Source organism: Cinclus cinclus, chromosome 27 (genome assembly GCF_963662255.1).
Source record: "Cinclus cinclus chromosome 27, bCinCin1.1, whole genome shotgun sequence".
NCBI classification, from domain to species: Eukaryota; Metazoa; Chordata; class Aves; order Passeriformes; family Cinclidae; genus Cinclus; species Cinclus cinclus.
Window position 1 is genome coordinate 6,589,455 of NC_085072.1, and position 21,728 is coordinate 6,611,182.

Here is a 21,728-nt window from a genome sequence, read left to right on the forward strand (position 1 = left end):
GCTGTGCTAGAGGAGTTGTTAGGCCATGGAGGATCCCAGAACTCTGAGGAAGGTCAGCAGGCCACATCCACTGCCAGAGCATGCAGGAGATTGGTTAGTATGCAGTATTGCCTTGTCTTCCCGAGTGCCTCTTGCTTTCCAAGAACAGGGAGGTGATTCTGGAAGCTGCTCTTCTCCCCTGTGCTGAGATGGGTTTGCAAAGCTACAATTTCTTCTGCTTTCTGTGCCCACCCCCCCACCCTTTCCTGTCCCAGCATTTTTCCCTGGCCTGATGAATTTTTAAACAAAAACATAGTGGGGAGAAAACCCAGGAGAGGGCATGAGGAAAAAACTGTTTTCCAAATCAGAGTGATTGCAAGTGGAAGTGAAAGTTTAGGTTGTGTTTTTAATTTGAAAGTTCCAACTAATTTTAAGTTGCTTTATATACAGGATAAAATACCTTTCCTAATACTCTTTTTAATAAACTCCAGTTTTACAAGTAGTAGTGGTTGATTGAAAAATACCATGGAATTACGGAAGTAAAAGGCAGCTGCTGTGCTCTGTAATTCCCCCGTCTGTGCTGGGGGTCAGTGCCTCCCTGGACTGAGACTGGAGGAGTGGGTGAGATAGACTCCCCTGCAGATGCCTCTGGGTGCTTGTCCACCTGTTCATGGGGGATTGCAGGGTTGATCATCTGCACATGGTCACTTTACACAGGGGAAGAATGCGGACAGATGTGGTTCCTTGCCTGTTGGTGCCGGGCAGTGAGCAGATGTGGGACCTCGGGTGTAATGGGTCAGAATTCGGCCCTAATTGGAGCCTTCCAGCTGGACAACTGGCTGTTTAGCACTGGAGAAAATGGAAGAAGGCAAGGGGGAGCACAAGGATGGAGAGGAGAGGTGGAGGAAGGGGGAGGGCTGGCTCACCGAGTTAGGTATTGCCAGGGAGCTCAAATCCCATGGCCAGGAGAGCTTGTCCTACTCCATAAGCCAAGCTCTGACCTGCGAAAGTCATTTGGAGAGTTTGAATCGCTGATGATGTTGTGAGATATCATGGACACCTTCTTCTGCCATGCCTTGTCCTTCCTGAAATGTTCCTCCACCATGTCCTGCTGACACCAAGGCCAGAGTGGAGCACTGGGATTGGCCACTCCTGCAGCTGTCCATCAGGCCAGGCTGGTTTCTCACAACTGTCACCTTGGCAGGTAGATTGAGTGTTGTTGGAAAACCAGCTTGGTGTTGGAAATCCACTGCTGTCACACTGTGCAGAGCAGAGATGGCTCCTTGCAGATCTCATTGTATTTCAGGGCTGGAAAAGAAAAGGAAACATTTTGTGGTAATTTTTTCAATGACTTTCCAGTTTTGTTTTTTTTCTTGGTAAGCTGTCTGCAATCACTTACAGTGTTCCTGAAGGGATTAATTACTCACTGGAACTCATTGTGCGTATTTCATTTTCTGAACTGTTGGATGTGATGTCTGCCTTGGATTGAGTGAGGGGTCACATGGCATTTCTTTTTCCATCCTTTTTCCCCTATTCTGTTCTATCTGTCAGGCTCCTGGTGTGAACACTCCCCATTGCCGCTGCGGTGGGTGCTTGGTCAGCGCGCCGCGCGTGATCCTGATTTCCCTGCTCTGTGCTCTTTTTTCAAGGGCGTGTAGCCAGAATAAGACAAATTGCTTCCTTGTTTGAGTGACTTTTGGCTGATGCTTTCCCCCCAAGCTGTAGTGTTGGCTTGGCTTCTCTTGCAACAGTTGTGGCTCTGGGCTGTGCATCATCAGTGCTTGGACAGGCCCCCGGAGCAAATCTGGGGAGAAGAGCTCAAAGCACATTGCAGAGCTGCTTCCCACAGCGAAGAGGGGCTGTTGCTGTGCAGGCAGCCATAACATGGAGCTGACATGTCTTAGAGGAGATAAATCCTGTCTGCGGTGCTGCCAGGGACGCCTCTGTGCCATCCTTGAAGTGTGGCATTCCCAGGAGGGTCTGTGTTCGGGACGGTGTGCGCTGGTGCTTTAAAAGCTCACGGAATGGCATTGTCTTGAGCTTGGCTGGGGATCCCAACTAAACTGGGGCTGTAACTCCGTGTGGTCTCAGCATGCTTAAATGGATCCTGCAGCCTGCAGGGGATGGGCTTGTCTGTCTGTGGGGTCCAGAGGTGAGTGGCTGCTCTCCCACTGTGCCTGGAGGCTCATGGCTGCTGTCATCATATGTCACTCTGCCTTTGGTGTTGGCAGATGTGTAGTGAGGGCAGACACAGGAGCTGGCACACGGTGGAAAGTCCAGAGGGTCCACTGAAATCCCTCTGACTGGCACTGGTGCCTGTTTTGGAGCATTTTCCATCCTGTCCATTCCAGGTACTGCCAGGACCCCAGTGAAATTTGGAATTGTAGGTGGAACAGCAGCTCTTTGCATACAGTAGTAGAGTGTGTCAGCATCCCTTAACTCACTGGATTAGGTGGTGGATTGGAGGTAAAGAACACTTCCTCCATGCCAGCCCCTAGCCCCTGGGGCACATGAGTAGGAAGGGACCAAGTGGTGGCTCCCACAGAGCTTTCTAGTCCCAGGCATGTCCTTCCCTCCTGTGGCACAAATAGATTTCCTGAAGGAGACAGGACCTTTCTTCTCTGCAAATCACCTTTAGTGGGAAGAACATGACTGCTGCTCAAGAAAACCTTTCCCTGGTGGTGGGTACTCTTTAAGTGCACTGTGGGAGGAGGAGCAAGTCGAAGCAGTTGGAGGATGGTGTGGGGGAACCATCAGTGCTAAGAATAGACAGTTTATCTGCATCCCTCCCCCTGTGAAGGGTTCTCAAGGCACTGTGCAGCAATTAATACAAGTTTGTAATAACACTGCTGGCAGATTGGCAGTGTGGCCTTTGGAGCTGGTGTTGAATTTGGCTGAGTATGGATGTGGAAGACTGGTGCTGCTGAGCTGCCCAGCACACACCCAGCGTGTCCCTGGCACAGGGATGTAAGGCACTGTTGTGGGGCAGCAGGATGGAGTCCTGGGTGCTGTGTGGGGAGAAATGTGGGGCTGGTGCTGCTCCTAGCTCCAGTGGGTTAGGCACCTTTCCCAGGGAAGTTTGGAGGAACAGGTAACAAGGCCAGCAGAGGTAATGGTAGTGTTCGTGGGGAGGGGAGCAAGCTGAGGCTGTGACAGGGCATGATGCTTTGTACCCCTGACTGCAGTGAGGGTGACCCTGGGGAGCTGGCACGGTGGGCAGGGGAGATGACCAGCACTGATCAGGATCACCCCATGCTCTCCACTGAGTTAGCAGGATGCCTCTTCCTGCTTCTGGGCAGGAGGCATGAGACACCTGGGGAGTGCAGGAAGTCATTGTGTTGCTGTCAGAGCCATGGCACCCTCTTCAAGCAAACCTGCTGCCACTCACCAAACACAGCTCCATCTTTGGGAGGGCGTGGGGGTTTCTTTGGGGTGAACATCACCTGGGCAGCTGATGCTGCAGACTGAAGGGACCCCAAAATCTGTTATATGCGTGTTGGTCTTCTGGGCTGCTATTGCAGATGCTACCACGATTTTCAGGGTGAACCTTGCCCAGTGCCTGGTTGGACCAGCAGCCCTAGGCACCCCTGGAGTGCTCACCCACCCCACTGCAAGGGGACCAAAGGTGCAGGGAGAGCCCGAGCCTTGCGGGATCCTGCTGATCGTATGTGCAGCAGACTTGTTTCTGACTCCCCGCCGGCTGCTGCTCCTGGTGCCAGAGTGAATTTGGCACCTGGCCCTCCTGCAAAGCTGGGGAAGGGGGAGAAGAAAGGCCAAGCCCTCCTCGCTGCCGGCAGGAGATTCAGTTCTCCCTGGGCATGCACAATGACCGTTTATCTCTCGAGCAAAGCCCTGGTAACCATGGGGCAGAGCGTGAAGGACTTGATTACTGACTGTTTGAGGAGGGGTGGTGAGGTCGAGTGCAGGCACTTCCCATTTCCAGGGCTTTCCATGGTAATGGCTCCTATTCTCCTCTGTTGTTAGGACGTCACTCACATGCAGCTCCAATGACATCTGTCAAAACATGTCTCCCTCTGTCCTTGGCGTTCCCAGGGAAGAGGGATCCGTTGGCCCCATAATGAGCCTGACATCAGTTAATCATCAGCCTTAAAAATTAGCATCGTGGCAGTACATGTTGGAGGAAAATGATTCCCCAGATGGAAGCAAAAATAGCCTGTATTATCTCCCTCCTCCCGTGGGACATAGCAACAATAGATCCACTAAGGAGCCTGGAACTCGTTAAGGTGGGTTTTCTCCCTGCGAGGTGCTCTGCCTCCTGCCCAGTCTCTTCTCTCTGTTCTTCAGGGACTGTCTCATGCAAGGGCTGATGGCCTACCCTGGGGTCTGGCCCTGCTATCAGCTGGACCCTCGTGGTGCATCCCCCAGGCTTTGCAGAGAGCCCACGGTGTACTTGCAATACTGAGCCCCCTCCTGAAGTTGGGTGTTCAGAGGAGAGCTGCTGTTGTGGGATCTCGCTCTTCTGGAGTGAAGGATGCTCATCCGTGGGTGGTGCTGCTCAGCTGAGATGGGGGTTCAGCTGGTGCCCCGAGGACGTGTCCCACTCTGAGAGAGCTGTCCCTTGTCCCTCTCCAGAGTGATGGCTCTGAGGACTGCTGATGCCCGCCCACAGCTTAGTGAGTGCCAGCTCTGATACTCGGGAGCTTGGCAGTGGGCTGGAGGTTTCCAGAGACACCCTGTCTGGGGAATGACTGGGGAACCTTCTCTGGAGGCTCATGATGAGCTGCTCTTTGTGCCTGTGCCATGCGGGGATTTTCCATGCTTGGAGCTGCTCTTCCTTGCATCCAGGCGAGCTGTAACCCCAGGCTGCTGCCTGTAGCTGCCTGCCACTCTGGTTGCCCACCCCAGGTACCTGGGAGATGAAGAACCCCCATTGCCAGCTGTGTTTTGGTCCATTTGGGTGGCTCTTATATCTCAGTGTGGAGCAGCTCCACAGTCTGCCAGGGAAGCTGGGGAGGATGTTTTGCATTCCTGCTGGAGACACATGAGGACTCTTTGGCTGATCTGGTGATGGACAGACAGACCAAGTGTCTACCAGAGCCCAGCTGAGGCCAGGGAGAATTGTGTTTGCAACGCATTGCTCTGCACAAAGCTCTCAGTCACAAGGCAAGGGGGACAAAAGGCTCCCTGTTCGCTCCGTCCCAGTGGGTGCAATTCCAACAGTTAAAAAGCAAATGTGAGTTGTTTGTCTCAGTGAATATAAAGCTTCCCCAAGCATGTCCATATTCTGGCTGGGAATAGGAAATTTGGCTCTGCTGATGACTGTTCTTCTGCAAAACAGAGCCAACTTGAGCCAAGAGCTGCCTGGCTGGGCCCTTCTCTGCTGGCCCTGGTGCAGGGATGCAGGCTGGGGAGGGGAGAAGCTCTGGGGACTGATAAGTGTCTTTTCAGCCAGGCCTGAGCACCCGGTGGGGAGCAGCAGGGAGGGATGGGTGTGGGGACCTTGGCCTCTTATACAAAGGGGTGACTGCCACCTGTGAGCACCCTGCCAGTGCCTGGGACCTCCTGTGGCCAAGGGATTCATTATCATCAGAAACAGGGAGCCCCAGGCAGGGGGACATCAGAGCCACTGATTTGGGGCATCTGACTGAGAGTCCAAGGGTTACTGTCACAGTGGCCTGGAGTGAGGGTGGGTCTGGGAGGAATGACTGAACCACGTGCTGCGCCTGGGCTTGGAGCATGGGCACAGCCACACCATATCCATGGATGATCCCCAGCAGTGATGGAACTGTTGGGATGGCATTGGTGCTGCTGAGGAACATGCCCCGTGTCTGCTTGTATATGGCTGCCCTAGGGGCCTGTGGTGCTTGACCCCTGTGTCTGTGACAGCCAAGCCATGCAGAGCACAGCCTATGGGCATCTCCTCCTCCCTAGCTGCTCCTGCATTTGCCTGGTCTTCCCCTAGGCTCTGTGGGTAACAGGGTCTTTGGAGAAGGGCTGTACACAATGAGGAAGTGTCATTATGGCTGTGACCTGCACAGGCCCTGTGCCCTCCCTTCTCTGCAAATAACCCAGATTAGTCCTTGATATGCTGTGTCAGCAGTGAGTGCAGGATTCCCCATGTACCCACATTCCCCCTCCTCCACCAGGCAAAGCTTGGAGCAAGAGCTGGTGACGTCCCCAGATGCAGAGCACATCTGGAGGGCACCAAAGCAGTTAAGTGAAGGGCTGATTTGTGCTATAGAAACCCACAGTTCCTTCCTTTGATCCTCTGAATCAGCCCATTGCCTTCCTCATATAAAGCCCCATTTATCTCTGCTCTTCCCAGTAAGTTTGAAGGCGGTTGCAGCTCGTGGCTCCTCAGCAGCAGCGAGGAGCCTGGCTTTCTCTTCCGCTGAAGCAGAATCAGGTGAAATCTCTATGGCAACTGGCAGATGACAGGGAGTCTTGTTGCCTTGGAAATGAGGCAAGGCAAAAAAAAAAAAAAAAGCACCCAAAAAGAGCCATCTGGAATTTTGTATTTCCACAATGTCCAACCTGCGTCTGGTGATGTGTGGGGAGTGTGAACCTGCTGCTGCCGGCTGCTCTGGGGCCTCTGTGCTGGGGCCTGGCTGCACTGCTCTGCCTCACCCTGGGGAATTAGGGCTTTTTTCCATTTCTTTCCCACTTTCTGGCTTTTTTTGTGCAGGGTCTGCAGCACTGCCCTGACCATCTGCTGGTGGCTGTGAGAAAGGTGTTGTGTCTGGAGTGTTCAGGGTGCTGAAACCAGGCTGGACACAGCTGTGCCATGTTGGGGCCCAGCATGGCACTGTCACACCTTGGTAATGCAGAACCATGAAGAGAATGGCAGACTCCAGGGCAAACAGGGCATGGATGGAGTGCTGTGTGACCAGCCTGATAGTTTAGCATAAACCCCAGGTGCAGTGACCACTGGTGACACTGTCTCTGTGTGCCCAAGGCCTTGAGGCTGTCAGCAGGGACTTAGTGTCATTGTGTGTGACTGCCACTGTGTGTGCCAGTGGCCCGAGGCTTGGGGCACCCCTTGGAGCATGGATTTGGCTGTTGACCTACCATTGCCCTCATTCTCAAGCTGCACAGGTGTTTCCATGGATTATTTTGGAGACCTGTGGTGGTGGGGGCAGGGGTGTTGGGATACTCCCAGCTCCTCTGATGCTTTCAGGAGCAGCTTTGGAGGTAGGTGTGGCTCTGGGATGTGCAGTGCCTTGTGCAGAAACAGAGTCTGTCCCAACACAGGGGATTTTGTGCTCCCCTGGCTCATCAGCACAGAGGAGCAGGGGGCAGCACAGAGGTGGAATGCCTGTACATGGAGCAGCTAGCGGCTCTGGATCTGGAAAAGGAGCTGTGGTTTGGATATGCAGGTGGGGTAGTTTGGGGCCAAGCACAGCATCCATTGAAAGAATAACCCACAAATGGGCTGGAGGCCCAGTCTGGATCTCTCCAGCGGGTTCACTTGGATACTTGTGTATGGGAGAGACCCAATTAAGTAGATTTATGGCTGCTCCAGCCTGAGAAAGTCTGAATCCCTTTTAAAAGCTTGGCTCACTGGAGCCAGACAGGATCCAGGCTCCAGGTCTCTCAGCCCTGCCCTTGTTACAGGCAGTGATTCTCAAGGCTTAACAGCCATGATCACCCCTAAAGTGCTGATTCGGCTCAAGTCCCAGCCTGTCACTGCTGCATGGCTGCTTATTGTCTGCTCTCACCTGCCAGTGGGGAGATGGTGGCCCCCTCCCACACAGCATGGGGCTGCCCCAGCTTGCACTGGTAGCAGTGGTGGAATGGTGTGATGATGGGGATGCTGGCAGTGATGGTGACTGCAGTGGTGGGGATGTTGACAGTGATGGGGATGATGGGGTGACGGGGGTGATGGTGGTGGTGATGGGGATGATGTGGTGATTATGGCAGTGATGACAACTGCAGTGGTGGGGTGCAATGACAGAGCCAGTGAGTGCAAGCAGGGAATTGACTTCCTCCCCCTCTTCAGCCACCCTTGGAGCCTCCCACAGAGCCACCTCATTTCGAAGAAGGGTCCACCAACATGTGAGATGTGGGGTGACTGTACTAAACCAGGGTCATGTCAGCTCTCTGGCTCTGGCTCTGCAGGGGCTGGTTCTCCTTGGGCTCTTGGGGGACTTGGGCTCTGCAGGACACGTGCTTCCCCCACAGTACTCCCTGCTGTAACACCGCTGTCTCCCCCAAGACTTTCTGCTGGCCTCTCTTCCCTCAGCCAAGGGCAAGTGCAGAACGTGCTGGGCTGTGTTCACCTTCCTCCTGGAGCCTTTCAGGGCTTCGTGTAGGCAGCATCATGTGCACAGCCCAGCCTGCCTTGGTGGAGTCACGAGTGGGGACCTCAAGTATCTACAGCTTCCCCTGCACATCCCCATCACTGACGGCAGGAGGCTGTGCTTCCATATCCATGGGGAGTAGCAGCTCCAGCTCCACCAGCTGAGGGGGCTGTTGCTGTCATTCAGGGAGTGGTGGCCAGGCTTTTCCCATCCTGTGGTCAGCAGAGCACCAGCCAGCTGTCCAGGTACCCCATTAACAGGGTACTGGGTGGCCCTGTCCCTGCCCCTCAGGGAGCAGGACCTTCCTCTGACACTGCTGCAGAGGATGTAGGGCTGGCAGCCAGCTCTCTGCTCACACCAATGAAGGCAATTAAAACAGCAGTGCTAATGTACCTGCTGCCTTCTGGGTGGGGCAACAAGTTTGCAGGAAAGAGTGTGATGCTTTCCCAGGGCACTGAGCAAGTGTGGAAGACATGCTCTGCCCAGCTTGGGTGCCCTGGACATCCCCAGAGAGAGAGGGGTGATCTGGGGCTACTGGTACATCCTTGGTGGGAGCACACAGGAATTGCAGGGATGAGGCTGAGCTGGAAAACAAGGTCAACACTGCAAGACCTTGCAATCACCCTACAGAGACGTTAGCCATCTCCACTGCTCATTCTGACTGTTTGGGAGCTGTTGGGCAGAAAAGACAGTTAAGCCCCAAAGAGAAGGGTTGCAGGTTGTGATCATCCCCCTGCCCAGCCATCCAGGAGTGGGAATCAGAGCTGGATGTAATAATGCAAGATAAAGCCATGTACTCCAATCAGAAACACTGCTGGCAGCTCACCCAGATGCCAGTGATAGAGTCGCAGGCTGCAGGGTGTGAGTGCAAAATCCACCAGGCTCGGGCTGTTGGGTGTCCCCTCAGGTGGTCTCTGAGTGCCAGAGTGGAAGGTTTTCAAGAAAAATACCAACAAAATGCTGCCTGTGCTGATTCATTCATAAACAGGACTGGGAACAGGGGCTGGGGCAGATGGAGAGAACAGTGTGAGTCTGCTTGAGGGTTTGTGGAGCTAGGGAGTGCAGTGGTGCTGGAGGAGGCTCACAGCCCAGTGAGAATGGATTTTATTACAGAGTTTATTAGTGGATTTTTCAATGCACTGGAAGGAATCGAGCAAGCAGTTAGAAATGTTTTCCAGCCTGGGGAAATTTGTTACAGCTACTGTGTAATAGGGGCCCACCGGAATGACTCAGGAACACCACACAGCCTTTCTCGGTGAATTCTGCTTGCTGTTGAAATCTTTACTGGGTCAATGGGAGTCCTTTCCCAGTTGGATCCTCTGAAATGAGACCAGTTGGGTCACGGGGGGCAAGAAAACACAAGTATGAGTGCCATGCTCATGCTGAGTAAATACCGGTGCAGACAGTGCACCCATGCAAGCCTTGTGCCGGTGTTGGTATCATGTCCTGCTGTCCCACTGCCTGCATATGGACATGTGGGCACATGTGCAAGGTCAAAGGCATAGATGATACACATGCACGCACCATCTCTCTGCAGGGCTTTGCTGCCATGTGGCTCCCACATGAATGATGCAAACACACACGTACACACACGCACACACATGAGTTTCTGTGCTAAGGCACATGGGGCACACGTGTTCCACGGATGCAGCCCTGCCTGGCCCCAGCGGGAGCCGGTGGCCACATGCTTCTTTGAAACGAGCCATTTGGAGTTGATTGTTTCCCCATTCCTTGACGTACTTGGCCACGTCAGCAGCACTCGGCTGCGGGACCATGGCTGCACCCCGATGTGCAGACAAAGGAACTGCTGCCGCTTGCTGTGGGAGGTGGCAGGGAGAGCTGGACATGGGCACAACCTAGAGCTCCCAGCCTTGTCCAGCCGTGGTTCTGTGCTGTCTGTCACAGTCAGACTCACGACAAACAGTGCTATGCCCTGAGGCAGCCATTCCAGCACAGTTCTCAGCTCTCTCATTTCTCCTCCTCCTCTTCTTCCTTGGCTGCCTCTGGCCCTACATCCCACCTTGTAGATCTCCTTCTTGTGGTGATGGTACCTGCTGATGCCCCAGCTTGGCCAGCCAGTAGGTGGGGGCGATGGGCACTGCGTGGATTGGGGCCAGGCACCCACAGTGCCAGGTTGCTGAGTGTGTGTAATGTGGTGGTCAGCACTAGAAGCCATGCCAGGGAGTGCTGCAGTTGAGGGAGTGGTCAGGGGTGGACTCAGGCTTCCTGCCTCAGTTTCCTCGTGTGCAAAGTGGAACTGTATCATATTTGCTGAGCCCTGAAAGGGCTCAGTTGAGAAAGGAGTGTTGAGTGAGAGCTCTCAGTTGAGTGAGAGCTGCTCAAGCACAGCAGAGGGTATAGGCGAGTGAGACCCAGCCTGGCACAGGGACAAGTTATTTGGCCAGTTTGGTCTGGTGACCTCCCAGTGCAGGGCCTGGGGACAGTGGCTGCATCTCAGGGCTGCCCTATGCATGGTCAGAATGGGGGGGGGGAAAGGGCCAGAGCCAGCACTCCCTTCCCTCTGCAACAGCATGATGGTCAGAGCCTGTGAGAGCAGTGGGATCTGCTGAGAGGCTGCAGGTCAGCCTGGGGCTGGGGCAGAGAGACATCAGTCCCTGAGCCTGCAGCTCCAGTGGAATGGGGAGTGCTGCGGAACAAATCCCAGCCATAGCTGTCGGGAAAATGAGCCTGGCCTAGGCCGGTTGTCCAACTGACCCCGTCACAGCACGGGCTGAGCCTTCTCTGCTGCTCCATGCTCCAGCAGCTGGAAACATCTGGCTGCACAAGCTTACTAAATTGATGTGGGAGGAATCCAGTGCTCTCCCGCTATTCCCACACTTCAGCCTCTCCCAGTGGCTCCGGTTTCAGTTTGGACTCAGCTCTGGTATGCGGTGGCTTGGTGAGCTCCCTGTGTCACCACCTGGACAGCACTGTGGGGGCAGATGGTGGCACTTCAGTTCTAGCAGCAGGATGTGTGCCAGAGGTGGGTGAGCAGCTCTGCCAGTCCCAGTTTGGCCCTTTCCTGGGTGAGAGCTGCTGCTTTTCATGGAGACCAGAGTGACCCTTACTGTCACCCAAAAACTGGGGTGATGTCATCTAGGCATGGATGGCAAATGGGGTAATGGATGAAGGCTGGGAGGAGTCAGTGCCTTTGCCCTGGAACTCCTGTCCTGGTGCCCTAGGCTGCTGCTTATTGCCGTTAGTGCCTCAGCAGCAGAGCAGTACAGGGGAGGTGGTGCCCCTGTGCCAGCCCTTCAGTCAGGGCAGCTGGGGACATGGCACAGGCTCGCCCCACTGCTTCTTGGATGGGCATGGCTGTAGCAGCCCTGCTGGCAGCGGCGCCTGGGGAGGAGGCAGTGCCAGGCCCCGGCGCTGGCTCTGTGCCCAGGGGAATGGCTGCGGGTGGCCATGGGAGAGGCAGAGGGGGTTTTGGGAGGGAGCTGGGCCCAGGAGGAGCATGCTGCAGGAGTGGGAGCCACTGCCGGCACCAGGGGACAACAGTAACTCTTCATCCCATCCCACTCTGTCCTGGCCCCAGCATCCTGGGGTGTGTGTGCATGCCACCTCCTCTGGCTGTGGGAGCTGGGTCTGGGTCAGCATCCACCAAATGGGGCTAGCATGAAGGAGCAAGTCCTCCCCTGCATGGAGATGCACCTGGGGACGCTGGTTGGTGTTGTCTCGCTGTTCCCTGAGGTTCAGGGAGCCCAAATCTACCATTGCCCTACACACTGTGGTGTGACAGCTGGGGACTTGGCCACAGGTTCCTACTCTGCCATTTCAAGCCTGAAAATCCATCTTTGCAGGCAACTTGAGAGCAGGACCTGGCAGCTTTGGGATGCCAACACGATCCTTTCTGCCTGCCCCACCAGACAGGCATGGTGTCCCCTTGTCCCTGGCTGCAGAGCAAGGTGGGTGCCACCCTTCAGCACTGAGGGCCTCTCGAGCCTCCCCTACACCCTGGTTCCATGTGTGGAGCCACCTCAGCTCTATCCCCCTCCTGTACTGCCTGTGCATCCCCATCCTGTGGCTCTGGAGACCACCTGGAGCTTCTGTGCCATTGATTAACTCCTCCACTGGTGCAATGGATGAAGCTGGGGATGTAGGTCAGTGCCATTGGAACAAGCACTAGGAGCTTCTGTGCCTTTGATTAACTTCTCCAATCTTTACGATGGAGATTTAATAATGAGTTAATGATGACTTGTGTCCTGCTGAGCCAGGTTCTGGGATCTGGACTGTGGTGATTGAACACATGCAGGGATGAGTGTCCTTATGCTGTAATGTGGCTGGCCACATTCAGTGCTCTGTGGGCTCACCAGACGTTTTACCTCATCTGCAACTGATTTTAACCTGCTTGACTGAACCCGTCTCATCAGGGCTGTTCCTGCTTGTCACCCCCTTCCAGGCTTGTGTAAATTGTGGCTGCTTCACTGGTCTGAGGTGTTCCTGCCTGGGCAGGTGGGCAAGGGGAGTCTGGGGATGGGGCAGCATCACCCATGGGTGCTGCCTGCGGTGTGGCCAGAGTGTGATGGGGGCAAGGAACACACAAGGAGCCCTGCTTGAGCACTGGCATGTGGCTGTGCCTTTATGGGGAGATGGCAGGATGTGTGCCAGTGGTGTCCCCTGTCCTCATGTCCCTGTAGCTGGGGGGTGTGCTGTCAGCGTCCCTCATGCCCATGTCCCTGCAGTTCACACGGTGCTGGTGCTGTTGCAAATCCTGGAGCGCTGGTTGCCATGTTACATTAGGAGGAGCCACATCCCATGTCCCTGACGCCTGCTGTCACTGCAGATCTGTGGCAGGCTGCAGCTGAAAGGCCTGAAATCAGGGATCAAAGCTGCAGTGGCATGGCTGTTAGTGTCCGGGGTGCATGTGAATGGGACAGAGACTCGGGGCTGAAGCCATGGCCCCAAGCCCCCAGCACTGCTGGGGTTATGCCAGGAGTGAGCCCTCCCTGCTCTGTGCAGATGTCTGCATTCTTACACATTTGTGCAGGTGTCTCTGGGGAGCATGCACACATTTGTGTGCAGATGTATGTTTATGTTTGTGCATGTGCCTGCATGTATCTGCACATGTGTACAAGTGGTTGTGATGTGGGTAGATGCATAGGTGCATTTTGTGGGGTGCATGGTGCTGTGTGTGTGTACACACCCATGCCTTGGGTGTGCACACCTGGAGAAGTCCCAGGGCAAACAGAACTTGGGGGTACTCAGTTCTGGGCTGTGCCTGTGGGGGCTCAGTCCCACCAGCTGCTCTAGCATCACACAGAAGCAGCCATTCCTTCACAACTGGGGCTCAGTGTCTTCCACTCCCCAGCATCCCCTTGGTCCCACTGGCTGCACACTCAGTGATGCTGCCCCAGTGCCCATGTTCCCAGGCTGGAGCACCCCTGGGACCTGGGGGATGCAGGGGCAGGTTAGGGGACATTCTTCCAGGACTACCGCTCCTGTTACCTGTGTGGGTCCTGTGGCCCCATTTTGTCTCTGCTAGCTCATCCTTTCTGGACTGGACATCACCATCCCAGCTGCCTGCTTGGGAGTGGCATTTCAGGGTGGTGCAGCTCCAGCCTGGTGCCAGCCTCGTCCTGCTCCTTCCTGGTGGGCAGAACCAGGGCTATTGGGCATGGCCACAGGCAGGGGGATGCTCCATCCATCCATCCATCCATCCATCCATCCATCCATTCATCCATCCATCCATCCCTTTAAAGCCATCACCTTGTCTCTCTGCAGACCCGGAGTCCCAGAGGAAGAGGACAGTGCAGAATGTACTGGACCTACGTCAGAACCTGGAGGAGACCATGTCCAGCCTAAGGGGCTCTCAGGTGTCTCACAGGTGAGACCCCAACACCGGACCCCCCATCCCCGTTCCGCAGAGTCGGTGTCCTTCCTGGGGCAGACAGGAAGCAGCTCTGCTCTGGTGAGGGTCATGTGGGTGGGAGCGAATCAGCAGTGCTTTGTGACCTGGGGACCCTGTGCATGGAGGCTTGGAGAGAAGCCCCCAAATCAGTGGGGTGTTGTGTGATGCTGCAGCAGAGTCCTGTCCCTGAAAGTGCTCTGGGACAGTCAAGGTTGAGGAGTGGTGGCAGCGAGGGGAGCTGGCAGAGCAGAGAGAGGGGGTGAGGTCTGTTCCCAGTGGTCAGGTGACCCTGAATAGACCACCAGAGATGAAGGTATCACCTGTACCCACCCCAGTTTGCACCAGAGGCTCCATCCCTATCCGTAACTTAGTTTCTCTGCTCTGTGTAGGGTGATGACGGAGGAACTCTCAGCCAGAGCCCAGGAGCAGAGGTGGGGGTACCCTGCCCAGACCTGCAAGGGGATGGGATCAGGGTGGACACTGGGTGGAGAGCTAGAGCACAGTGACTGTGCTTAGGGGGCTCTGACACACGTCTGGGACTGCCTGTGTCCCCCTGGGTCACTCAACTTGAGATTTGCATGGTTTCTGTTTCACTCTGGATTTGCAAGGTTGTGTGGGTGTCAGCCAGTTTGGAAAGTGGGGATGAGGGAGCATGCTTCTCCTGGAGTGTGTTGCCACCTCGTGGTCTCCCTCGATCCTGTTTTCTCTCTTGGAAGGGACAAAAAGCAGCAGCTCCCTCCCACCTTTCACCCACCATTCACCATTACAGACCTTCCTGTGTCACCCCTCAACAAGCCTTGCTCAGGTTGAAGCAGTGCTTTGATCTCCCTCTTCATCAGCTGAAATTTCTAAACCTTGCTTGCCTTTACTGTGCTTCCTGGATATTTTCTCAGCCAGGAGCAGCAGAGAGCTGTGGCAGTGGGATTTGCATGGGACCACAGCAATATTTTCTGAGCTGGCCATTTCCTGAAATGATCCATTACAGCGCTGCCATCCTTTCGCTTGATGCAGGAGCTGGGTCAGAGCCCAGCACTGCTCATGTCAAGCCAGGGCTGCGTTGTGTTCGTTTTGTTTTCATCAATGTCAAACTCCACCCCCTCCTCACCCCAGCACTCGGCTCCTTTGAAAATGCCTCTCAGATCAGGTCCTAGGAAAATAGGGTGAGGACATTAAGGGAGATTAAATTAGCATTGCTGGTGGGATTTGACTCTTCACTATCACTTCCTTTCCTTGATGAGCTGTGAGTACATCACATGGTGGATACCTCAGTTGCATTCCTGCCATGGAAAAAAATGGCTATGGATAGCCCAGGGATCCTTACCCCTGCACTCTGTCCCTTTCAGCAGGACTTAAACGTGTGAAGATCTTCCCTCTTATCCCATGGCAACTGAATTTATTTGGAAGCTTTTTTTATTCCAGTAGCCCACAGCAACCTCGGCAGCTCCCTGCATCCCTCCAGGAGCTCCTCTGCGGCTGTGAGCCAGATTTTCCTTTCCCAAAGCTGTGTCAGCTCTTCCCTGGTATGTTGTAATTACACACGTACCCACTCATTCTGCTTTTGGGAACACTTCCTACAAGTCTGTCCAATACAGATGTCATCTGCAAGTCCTCTGGATGTGCCTGCATCGCTGGTGCACTATAGCTGCTTTGGGCTCTCTCTTTATTCCTTCCACAAACTAACTATTCCCCAGATTTCTCTTGTTATCCTCACTGAGTTCTTCCATCCAGTGGCTGAGGGCTCAGTCTTTGCTGTTGCCTTGTTAGGGCACAATGTTATTCCTGAAAGATGTCGCCATGCTCCTGTCAGCAGAGCTGCATGAACTTCCTTGGGGCTTAGAATGGAATCACAGAGTCACTGAGGAGACTCAGTGGGCACTTGGAGGACACTTGGAGAAAGTCTCTAAGATCATTGAGTCCAGCCATTTCCCCAGTACTGCTGTGTTCACCAATACATCATGTTCCCAAGAACCACATCCACAAGTTTTTTAAACACTTCCAAGGATGATGACTCCACCACTGCCCTAAGCAGCTGTGCCTGACCACCCTTTCAGGGATGGAATTTTCTCTGATATCCAACCTGAACTTCCCCTGGCACAGCTGTAAGCTGTTTCCTCTTGTCCTGTCCCTTGTTACCTGGGAGCAGAGCCCAACACTTCCCTGGCTCCCCCCTCCTGTGAGGGAGTTGTGGAGAGCCAGAAGATCCACCCCTGAGCCTCCTTTTCTCCAGGCTGAGCCCCTTTGCCAGCTCCCTCAGTTGCTCCTGGTGCTCCAACCCCTTCCCCAGCTCTGTTGCTATTCTCTGGACACACTCCAGCCCCTCAATGTCTTTCTTGTCATGAGGGGCCCAGAACTGAACCCAGGATTCAAGGTGAAGCTTCTGTTCCTCCTGCTCAGAGACACAGTTGGCATCTGCTCTGAGCTGCCAGCAGCACATCCTCAAACAGCCTTTGTGCTGCTGACAAAAAACCCTTTTAGCTGCCTCTTTCAGTTCCGCTTTAACAAACTTCCTAGGTTTTTTTTTTTTAATGTAGTTCTCTGTTTTAGATTCAGTGCTGCAGCCCGGGTTTGGCTTTGGGTGCTCTTGCAGGAACGTTTAATCCAAGCTAGGGAATAATTTGCTGATAGTAATGTTTGGAGCCAATTTGAGGACTGTGGGTTCCCAAGGAGCTCCTCCAAGAAGTAATTGTTTCTCGTGACTAAATTTAGTTTTAGAATCACAGTTCACCCAAAATACACCCCAGGAGGTGCAGGGAGTGCTGGAAGTCCCCATTCCTGAAGCACTCATGGGCTCTCAGCTGGCTACAGAGCACTTTGCTTGTGGAGAGCCCCTGAGGCTGGGCAGCCCTCTCTTGACATCATCTTTCCTGCCCAGATATGGGGGTTCAGTCTACAGGGTTTCAGTGTGAGGTGCTGCTGCACGGACTGGTCCCAGGTCTGCCCCTCATCATTCTTTCACTCACAGCCTCCACTCCCTGGCATGGCCCACTGTCACATTTCTTGGGATTGGTGCCACCAGCCCAACTTGTCCTGTCCTGGGTGTGATCTTGAGGTGCAGATGTTGAAGTGCTGGGAGCAAAGTGGCTAAGCAGAAGCAGCACAGGGGAGCATGTCCAGGCTTTCCACTAAAGGTGCCCTATAAAGAGAGTTCAGCCCAGCTGGATTTTGGGGCTGGGCCCAGTCTCTAGAATAGTGCTGGCCCCTCTACAAGGTGTGTTTGCCACCAGTCCTGGTGGCACCCCCGGCCCTGTTCTGAGGTGGGTGGACAGGGTTGTGGGTTGTGGTAGAGTGTTGCCTTTGTAGATTGACTTGAGCACAGAGCCCCCATCACGCCCTATGGGTGTGATTCATTTCCACCATCTCTGGGGAGACATGGGCATCACTAAACACCTCAGTGTGCTGCCCCACTGGGTCCTTGACTGTGGGACACTGGGCTGGCACCAGGAAGGGAATGAGGGGATTGTCTCTTGCCAGCTGAGATGGAAGGGGTCCAGAACAGACAGTGTCCTTGCAACTACAGTCCTGGGAGCCTCTGGCCTTGCCTGACTGCCTCAAAATGAGCAGTTTTGATATCTGAGCACTTGCAGACCCAGTTCCAGGGGTGAGGCAGGGCACAGCTCTCCACTACCCCCTGTGCCCTGCCCTAACTCCCTGCATGCCTATCCTCACAGCTCTCTTGAGATGACCTGCTATGACAGTGATGAAGCCAACCCACGGAGCGTCTCCAGCCTCTCCAACCGCTCCTCTCCTTTGTCCTGGCGCTATGGGCAGTCCAGCCCACGACTGCAGGCCGGGGACGCGCCATCGGTTGGGGGGACCTGCCGCTCCGAGGGCACCCCGAGCTGGTACATGCACGGGGAGCGAGCGCACTACTCGCACACCATGCCCATGCGCAGCCCCAGCAAGCTGAGCCACATCTCCCGCCTGGAGCTGGTCGAGGCGCTGGACACCGATGACGTGGAGCTGAAGTCGGGGTACATGAGTGACAGTGATCTGATGGGGAAGACGCTGACGGAGGATGAGGACATCACCACGGGGTACGTGCCCATGCAAGGAGTCGTGCCCGGACTGGGGCTCTTCAGGAGGTTTCACCCCCTCCTGTTCAGCCGGTGGTGGGGGAACACTTGGCACAGTGGGGGTAGATGGAGTGGTACATAGGTTACAGCCAGTCTGGTTAGGATTGGATCATGTCCCCACATCCCAGGAGATGCTTCCTTGCCAGCAGGAAGGGTGGTGCTGGGGCCATGGGGCTTATAGGCTCCTGAGCCAGAATGAGCTGCTCTCCCAGCATGTGGGAAGTGTCCATCTTGATCTGCCTGTTCCTGGAACAGGGAGCTGAGAAAATGCATGGTCTGTAGCTGCAGAAGCCATGGGTCAGAGTCCTGCTGGAGTGAATGCTGCTGCTTTCAGAATCAGTTTGCACCAGTCAGTCTGAGTGGCTTCCTGTGATCAGGCACTGTCAGGACATCCTGTGGGACTTCTGATGGTCTGTGGTGGGACAGGCTGGGTCACATCTCAGCATCCCAATGAGAACTGGGCATCAAGGTGTCATTCTAATGGCTGACTCCACATGGGGCAGGATGTGCTGCTGAGCAGGGTCCTTCCTTCTGGGACCCCCATCAGCCTCCATCTTTCCACCCATGGGGCCTGGGGCATCTCCTGCCACATGGGCACAACCCAGCACTCCCAGGGCTCACATTTTCTTGCCAGATGTGTCCAGCTCCTGCAGCACTGTTGAGGTGCCCCTGACTCTGGCAAGGGTCCAGGGTTTGAATATGTTGGAGGTTTCCTGTTTCAGCACAGGAGAAAATAACTAACTTGGGTGTTTGAGCTGTCCCAGAGCCCTACAAGGTATTTGGCCTCCTAACAGTGCTGCTTTGGCCTCCTGGGGTGACTGTAGTCACGTCAGTTTGGTGCAGGATAGAGCACAGCCTGTGGCTTCACACCCATCCTGGGGCCAGTGCTCCCGAGATATGACCTGTAGGCACATGTTGTAGTTGCAGGGGACACACCATTGGCTATTTGCTGGCTTCTACCCTTGCCATACTCCAGCTGTGAGCTGAGAGTGTGTGCAGCATGGTGGGTGTCAGATCCCTCCTCTCCATGAGCTTGGGGGCTGCCTTGTGCTTGTGAATGAGGGAGCCTTGTGCTGCTTGAACACAGACCCTTCTGTAGATCTTAGATGCTATTATATAATAGATACTATTTCTTGGTAGCCAGAGGTCCCATATCACCATGTTCTGCAACTGGCCACTGGACTGCGAGGTGTGATTGGCAGTGGGGTGGATTTGGACTTCCCTGGATGGCTGTTGCAGCAGGGCTGGCTGTGGGGATGAAGGGTACACTGCTCTCTATCTCCCTCCTTGTCTCATCTTGGAGCTGCTCATGCAGGTGGATAAGCTTGGGGTGCTCTTGGCTTCGGAGGCAGTGACGGGAGTGACATTTTGTCTCCATCAACCACTGAGCAGGGGGAGTGTGGGCAGGGTCAGAGACCCACAACAGCTCAGCCCTGCACTGGTATGGGCAGGATTTACTTCTCCTTCAGGAAGGTACAAACTTTGAGGATGGATCCCTGCATGGCAGAGCCTCTGTGAGGTCCTGGCAGCACCACAATCCCCTGGTGTGGGTGAGGCTACCGGTGCTGCAGTGAGCTGAGTCCTGTTCCTGTGCAGAGTCCCCAGTATGATGCCCTGTATGTACCTGGAGTTCTTTGCCATGTCAGAGACAGACTGTTGCTCTGTGCTGGGTAACCTCCCCAAGGAGGGGTGCAGGAGTGAGCCAGGCAGCACAGGACCTCCTTATCTGCAGGGGTATATCCTGGGGATCAGCCATTTCGCCAGGGTCGTTGTGGACACAGGGACATGTAGTAAGCTACACAGCTTCACACCTTCATCTCCTATGTCCCCACAGCAGAGCTTGTGGGGGGTCTACCAGAGTGGGTAGCATGTCAGGGTCTCTGTCCCAGAGCATGCCTTTGGCTGAGTGCAGAGGTTACACTGAAGTGCCCTGTCCAGGAGCCTGCACACTCTGGGTGAAGAGCCCAGGAACTAGAGCACAGGGGCATTCCCTCCTAGCGAGAGCCAGATGAATCAAAGAGCTGGCCATGAGCACTCCTCCAACCTCTCATCCAGACCCCATTGCTTCATCCAGCGCAACCCCTCACCCAGCACAGCCCCTCACCCAGCCCAGCCCTTCACCCAGCCCATCCCCTCACCCAGCACAGCCCCTCACCCAGCGCAGCCCCTCACCCAGCCCATCCCCTCACCCAGCACAGCCCCTCACCCAGCGCAGCCCCTCACCCAGCCCAGCCCTTCACCCAGCCCATCCCCTCACCCAGCACAGCCCCTCACCCAGCCCAGCCCTTCACCCAGCCCAGCCCCTCACCCAGCCCATCCCCTCACCCAGCGCAGCCCCTCACCCAGCCCATCCCCTCACCCAGCACAGCCCCTCACCCAGCCCATCCCCTCACCCAGCCCAGCCCCTCACCCAGCCCATCCCCTCATCCAGCGCAGCCCCTCACCCAGCCCATCCCCTCACCCAGCACAGCCCCTCACCCAGCCCATCCCCTCACCCAGCACAGCCCCTCACCCAGCCCATCCCCTCACCCAGCCCAGCCCCTCACCCAGCCCATCCCCTCATCCAGCGCAGCCCCTCACCCAGCCCATCCCCTCACCCAGCACAGCCCCTCACCCAGCCCATCCCCTCACCCAGCACAGCCCCTCACCCAGCCCATCCCCTCACCCAGCCCAGCCCCTCACCCAGCCCATCCCCTCATCCAGCGCAGCCCCTCACCCAGCCCATCCCCTCACCCAGCACAGCCCCTCATCCAGCGCAGCCCCTCACCCAGCGCAGCCCCTCACCCAGCACAGCCCCTCACCCAGCCCATCCCCTCACCCAGCACAGCCCCTCATCCAGCGCAGCCCCTCACCCAGCGCAGCCCCTCACCCAGCCTCCTCGCTGGGTCTGACCTAGAAAGCCAGCACCGCCCCAGGCCCCATCTCCCGGTGCTGCTAATGCACCGGGCAGGAGCTGCATGCTGCAGATGGGGCCAGCAGCCCCCAGCCCGGGCCGCGGGGCAGTGTCCCCTGCACGGCGCAGGCGCACGCCCCAGCTTGTAGGGCAGTAGGTCAGAGACAGCTCACAGGACGCGGTGACACGTCCGTGTTGGAGGACTGTGGGGCTGTGGGATGCATCCTGGCATCCCCGTGGTTCGGTGGGGAAGCAGACTGGAAGGAGCAAGGGCTGAGGTAGGTGAGACGCGGCCCGGGCAAGGGGACTGCCCACAAGATATTGAGGTGGATTCAGCTAGGTGGAGTTTGGGGTGAGCCCAGCCAAGGAGGCTGTGGTGGACTTGAGGTCCAGCTCAGGGAGGGAGTGGTATGGTTAGGTCTGAGCAGGGGTCATCTGGAGACACCCAAGACCCCAGCAACATTCCTGTGTTAGCCAAGTGTACCAGCATCCTGGCTCCTCACACAGCTGTGCCTACATCCATTGGCATGACACTTGCTGCTCCTCTCTACCTGCTGCTGATTTCAGGGTCTGGAAAGGTCTGACTTTGGCCCTCTGTTCAGCAGCACATACATTTTGTTCTCAATGTTACCATCTCCTCCTTGTGCACTGCATCAGGGCAGGAGCCTGGC

At 55.6% G+C, this 21,728-nt stretch overlaps 1 protein-coding gene across 1 annotated transcript in view; it reads left to right on the plus strand.

Moving 5' to 3' along the window:
* Positions 1-21,728, plus strand: part of NAV1 (neuron navigator 1) — a 57,743-nt gene that overhangs the window by 16,431 nt on the left and 19,584 nt on the right. The window contains exons 6-7 of the mRNA XM_062509581.1: positions 13,965-14,067; positions 17,760-18,125. Of these exons, the coding sequence (XP_062365565.1) occupies positions 13,965-14,067; positions 17,760-18,125 (469 nt within the window). The remainder of the gene's footprint in view (positions 1-13,964; positions 14,068-17,759; positions 18,126-21,728) is intronic.